Source organism: Atta colombica, unplaced genomic scaffold, assembly GCF_001594045.1.
Source record: "Atta colombica isolate Treedump-2 unplaced genomic scaffold, Acol1.0 scaffold150, whole genome shotgun sequence".
In the NCBI taxonomy this organism is placed as follows: domain Eukaryota; kingdom Metazoa; phylum Arthropoda; class Insecta; order Hymenoptera; family Formicidae; genus Atta; species Atta colombica.
In genome coordinates, this window is record NW_017259240.1 from 1,561,520 (window position 1) to 1,567,031 (window position 5,512).

Here is a 5,512-nt window from a genome sequence, read left to right on the forward strand (position 1 = left end):
TAACAGTTTGTAAAGTACAGTGTATCTTCTTAATTTGCTTGGTAAATTATGTTTATATTTTTCAATAAATCACGATTTGTCTTCTAAGATTTTTCATAACTTGATACGTCTCTGAATAATATATTCAGGAATGTCTAAAAAATGTCTGTAGACGTTTGCATTATGCTTATTCCAAAGAAAATGAAAATTCAACACCTATATATCACAACGCTTCAGTCTTCGCTATAATGTACGTCTCGTTCACACATTCAATATTCTTTTCTCGAGACTGAGGCACAAGTAGTATTTTTAGTTGCATAAGTAGGGAATAGAGAACAAAAGAAAATCTGAACTATAGAACCCTGCTCCTAATATACCTAATTTTTATCTAATTTAATTTATAATTTAACGTCCACCTTTAACTAGTTTTGCGGCCTACGTCGAATATGTCAGAAGTTATAATTATATTCGAATGAATTGACTTTTACATTAATATCTAAAAAATCGTCCAAATACTGCACTTGAGGTATTCAAGAAATTTTAATTAATGTCTTGAGTATATTTGTTGTTGTTAGTATATTTTATAAATTACTAATATCCCAAATAATCCCAAAAGTCCAAAAAATACTTATAAAACTTAAATGTCTCTTAAGATGTTTTATTATCCGAAATAAGTCTTATAAGATATCTTCTGGACTCGAATCAACTCGAATGGCTTATGGTGCTTAATATACATATCCTATTCCAAATAGCGCGACAAAGTACGCCCTCGTCATTCGTCAAGGCTTCTCATCCCTTGAAATTCGTCTGGCATGCAATCTCACGCATCGAGGACACTCGACTTTGTCAGAACCGTGTTTGCAATCGATATGGAAGCAAGCGCCGCATTTTTCACATCGTATTACTTTTGATAAATCCCACGGAAATATCACATCCTTAGAACAACATAACTCACAGACGAATCCTCTTGCTTGGCACAACTAAAAGAAAATACAACAATTAAAACATTCGATATCTAAAGATGAATAAAGACGATCGATGCAGAATAAAAAAAAATTTTTTTTAATTCAAAATCTTATTCAATTTATTGAATGTAACGCGCATATTCTGCTGTTAAAAATATTAAGTACAATTTAAAAGAATCCAATAAACTTTTTCAATATTTATATAATTATTTGGAGAATTAAATCCTAAGTTAAGTTGAAGATTATTCAATCGCAATACCTCGCAATCTACAATATGAGCGCAACAAATTTGAACGAGCTCCTGCAATCTGACGAACAGCACACCAAGCTTGACGTTTATTAAATCTTGAATCGAGTACACATGCGGATCGTTTATGATATAATTTGGTTCCTTCTTCAGCACATCTTGAAGGCTATAACATCAATGGATCATCAAACATGTTTATTTCATAACATGATATGCAAAAAAGATCGAGATTCACCTGGTTGCGAATCGGCACGCGAATAAGAAATCCTTCAAAAAGAATAACTTTGTGCGCAAAAGTCTCGTTTTGTCTAATTGCTTTATTCGTCTATATAATAATGGATTTAAGTCGTTCACTTGAAACAAAGGGTCCGACATCATTTGATCCAGTAATCGATATGAAAAATTCGATACGGGATATCTGTCAAGCATCAAGAGATTAAAGAAAGATCAAAATATTTTATTTACCTTTGCCATTTTTAAAAAAATCCTACCGGTTGAAATCCCATTTCGATAAAATTTTCCCTGGTATAAATGCCACCTGATTTGTATGGCACCCCGTACAAAAGTATCGACCCAGATACTCGCAGTACCGAAATCGATTGGCATATTTCACAGCGACCTTCATACCGCAACCCGCACATCTATAATTCTGTTTGGCTATTAGCATCCGTCTTCTAAAAAAAAAAAAAAAAAAAAAAAAAAAAAAAAAAAAACAATCAAAGCACTGACTAAGTAGAAAAATTGTCAGATGAAGTTCCTACGAAGAGGAAGAATGTTTACATAGTAAAAGAAAGATAAGTAAATATCTATGCAATGAAATCCAATATCGATTACATTATTGTTTATAAAACGCTTTAAAGATATTGCAGAAATATTGATATTTATAATGATGCAACAATATTCTCATTTGATAATATCCTTGAGACTTCCACGGATGCTTTCTGTATAAAGATTATGCGTTTCGCGGGTTTCCTCCGTGTCCAGATCCATTCTTGAAATACCAACGTTTCGTGAATTGTCGTTGTCTTGTTGCATATTTATTAATTGTTCTGATTATGTCTTTTTTGTCGTGTCCGTTTTTCTGTAAGATTATTTTTAAGTGATTGAGTTCTGTCTGTAGATGTTCTTTGTCAGAGATGATGAAAGCTCTATGTACAAGTGAATTGATTGACTGTTTTTTTGGCTCAACATGTAGGTATCTGTTTGTGTGTATTAGTTTTCTATACACTTGATAGCTTAGGTACCGTCAGCTTTCTTAGAGACAAGAACATCTAGAAAGGGGAATTTTCCGTTTTCCTTTATGTCTAGTGAAGTGGATATTTGGATTTGATTGTTGAGGAAAATAAGAAATTTACGGAGTTCGGTTCTGCCATGTCTCCATATCATGAATGTGTCGTCTACATAACGGAATCAAACTTCTGGTTTTTTAAGTGTTTTTCTGAAATCTCTTTCTCAAAATGTTCCATGAAGATGTTGGTGATTACAGGAGAAATAGGAGAGCCCAGAAGTCATAGAGATACAAAAACACCCTAACAATTTAAATAGAGATAATGGCTATAACCTAAATAAAAATGGAATAAATAAAACACGGAAAACCATTCTCTCAGTTATGAAGACTGACCGATTTCCCCTATCTCTCCCCCCCCTCCCCCTACCCACAATTTTCTTCTTTCCCTCCACCATTCCAAGTAGCATAATGAAAAAGGAATGACTCGCAGCTCAGTATCACTGCTCCTCGTCTTGATGAAATGGACTATAGGGTTCACGAAACGTTGGCATTCCAAGAATGGATCTGGACACGGAAGAAACCCGCGAAATGCATAATCTTTAAATATTCTCATTGTTAGTGATGGGATGTCTAAGAATAAGAATAAAAAGGTATTAAAGCATGTGTGACACTCAAAAATATATATTGGGTTGTCCGGAAAGTTCGTGCCGGTTAACCTATATAATTTAATAAATGTATACTAAAATTTAAATTTTCTGCGTTTCAATTTTCCTTCAACATCGGCACGAACTTTTCGGACAACTCAATATATAAATTACTATATTATTCTTTTCTCTTTGCACTTACACCGGTGGTGGATGAGGCGTGAAAATAATCTGCGGGCGCGGTGGAGCCCATTCGATTGTCCCCCTCAGCGGGATAGTCCGCGCATCTTCAATCTCAATCTCGTCAGGACTGACCGGCCAACTCTTCGGCATTGGCAATAAACGTTGTGGTGCATCCTTCTCCGAAACCAACCATTGGAGTTCACTCGCCCTTGGCAGCTGTTTCTCACTGAAGCGACTAATAAGAGATAGAGCTACCCCCTCAGCGGACACGCTACTCTCGTTCACATTGGAATCCGTAAATCTTGCCGTACGCAATTCTGCGTCCGAGAACAACGACGCGGTCGACGCAGACGTACCGCTGTTCTTCCTCTGTTCGTCGTCCAATTCGGAGTCCTCCGTAGGCACGCTATCCGAGGAATTACTTGAAGACGTGGACAACGGACTGACGCTCTGATCGGTGGTCGTGGTCGTGTCGGTCCTGCCATCGCTCAGCAGTTCACCACGACTCCAACGTCTGCCTCGACACTTCTCTTCCTGACGCTGCCGACGTCGCAACCGGATTCGTTGTTTCAGCCGGTTGATCTCCTCGTCGCTCTCATCGTCGACTACGTCATCCAGCAAACGCCGCTGCAATCGGTTGCACTTGACTTGCTCGATGGCGGCAATCATCGCCTCACAAACGCTGAAATGCGCGTTTTCGCGGTCCAATTCAGCGTCGTGAGCGCGTGAAAATCGTGCTGAAGACAGGAAGCTAGTCAAACTCTGACCTTCAGCTGGACGTGGGAAATAACCGGTCGCCATTGGCTGCACGCTACTACCACCGTCCTCCATAAAACTTTTCCGCGGCGTACGAATGTCTTTCTGACCTTCTATTTCTAAGCTCCAGGAACCCGTAAACTCGGGTGCCGAACCTACCAAGAAGGATGTCTTTTTGCGTGTCGTCCATTGGTGCAGCATCTTCGTCTCCACTGATTCTGTGATTGTGATTGGCCGTGACTCCTCAACCATGTCCCTGACCTTTTCGTATACGCTTGAAGAAATCTCCAACTTTTCGGAAGCCTTTTTATTACTTTGACTGTGTTTAACCTTCGTTCGATTCCTCATTTTCCTGATGGGCGTTTTCGGTTTCGCTAGCTTGTCTATGTTGGAATCAACGGGCTGTTTTGAATCCGAGTAATTGACATTGATGATCTCCGCCAATTCAATGGTACGAGTTCGATTATTGCTATTGTTGCTATTGTTGCTACTTTCTTGAATTGTCGGCGAGTTTGGGACTGAACTTTCCATAATTGCGCAACCATGACTCTTGGCCAAAGCGGGCAAACTGTTCCACGTTTTCAGAGGTGCATCATCGACCTTGGAATTCCTTTGTGCGTCAGTAATAGCTTGTACGGATCTTGACATTTGATTTTCAGCGCTGTCCGTGTCGCATAAAATAGACTGTGAAATATTTAATTTGTCCAATTGACATCTGCTGAGAACACTCATGCTCTTATCTCGTGCGAAAATGTGATTGACGCCAGAAAAATTTACCGGATACGAGGATGAGCGACGATGTCGCCTGGGGCTCGTTTTAGGAGATATCCATGTTGGTAAAAACTACAAATTAAAATATAAAAATGAAAAAAATGATCTAATAAAACCCATAATGTACAGTATCGTCATATATTTAAATAAATGTTTTAATTCCAAAATCCTAAGAATTTTTATTTCAGTTTTAAAAATCACATGTGCGAGTAAAAAATGTTGATTATCGGTACAATTAGTTTGAACTGGAAATTATATAAATTCACAAGTACAAAAACCGCCTTGATCAAATATGACATTTTTCATTCATTTAATCTCAATCCATTTTTACTTAATATTTTTTAAATTCAAATTTTTTTAAATTTTCATTTTAATGCAGAGATTAATCAAATGAAAATTAATATAAAATAGCTATATTGCATTTATACAAAATGTGCATTGCACAAAATGAGAAAATAACTTTAAAATGGTACTTACTAAGCAAGGATCGATTTCTGCGAGCAATACAGGTTGATTTCTCTCAACTGCTCTTAAATACAAGAGCGTTGCCTCTGCCAAATTCTCTTGGCAAAGGAATGCCCATGGTTCCAAACAAGAAAGTAAATGTTCCTTATCTGATAGTAGCCATGATAATTTATGTGATAAGGAATGACCCTCTAAACTGTAAATTAGTATTCAGATTTTTTTAGGTATAGAAATTCTCAAATTCAAAAATATGTCATTATTTATATATATATAT

The 5,512-nt window shown here is 37.1% G+C and overlaps 1 protein-coding gene across 1 annotated transcript in view; it reads right to left on the reverse strand.

Moving 5' to 3' along the window:
* Positions 1–657: 657 nt before the first annotated feature.
* Positions 658–5,512, reverse strand: part of LOC108685298 (run domain Beclin-1-interacting and cysteine-rich domain-containing protein) — a 5,817-nt gene continuing 962 nt past the window's right edge. Inside the window, 6 exon segments of the mRNA XM_018190019.1 lie at positions 658–959; positions 1,204–1,357; positions 1,427–1,609; positions 1,683–1,865; positions 3,266–4,845; positions 5,251–5,460. Of these exon segments, the coding sequence (XP_018045508.1) occupies positions 759–959; positions 1,204–1,357; positions 1,427–1,609; positions 1,683–1,865; positions 3,266–4,845; positions 5,251–5,460 (2,511 nt within the window). The 3' untranslated portion in view covers positions 658–758.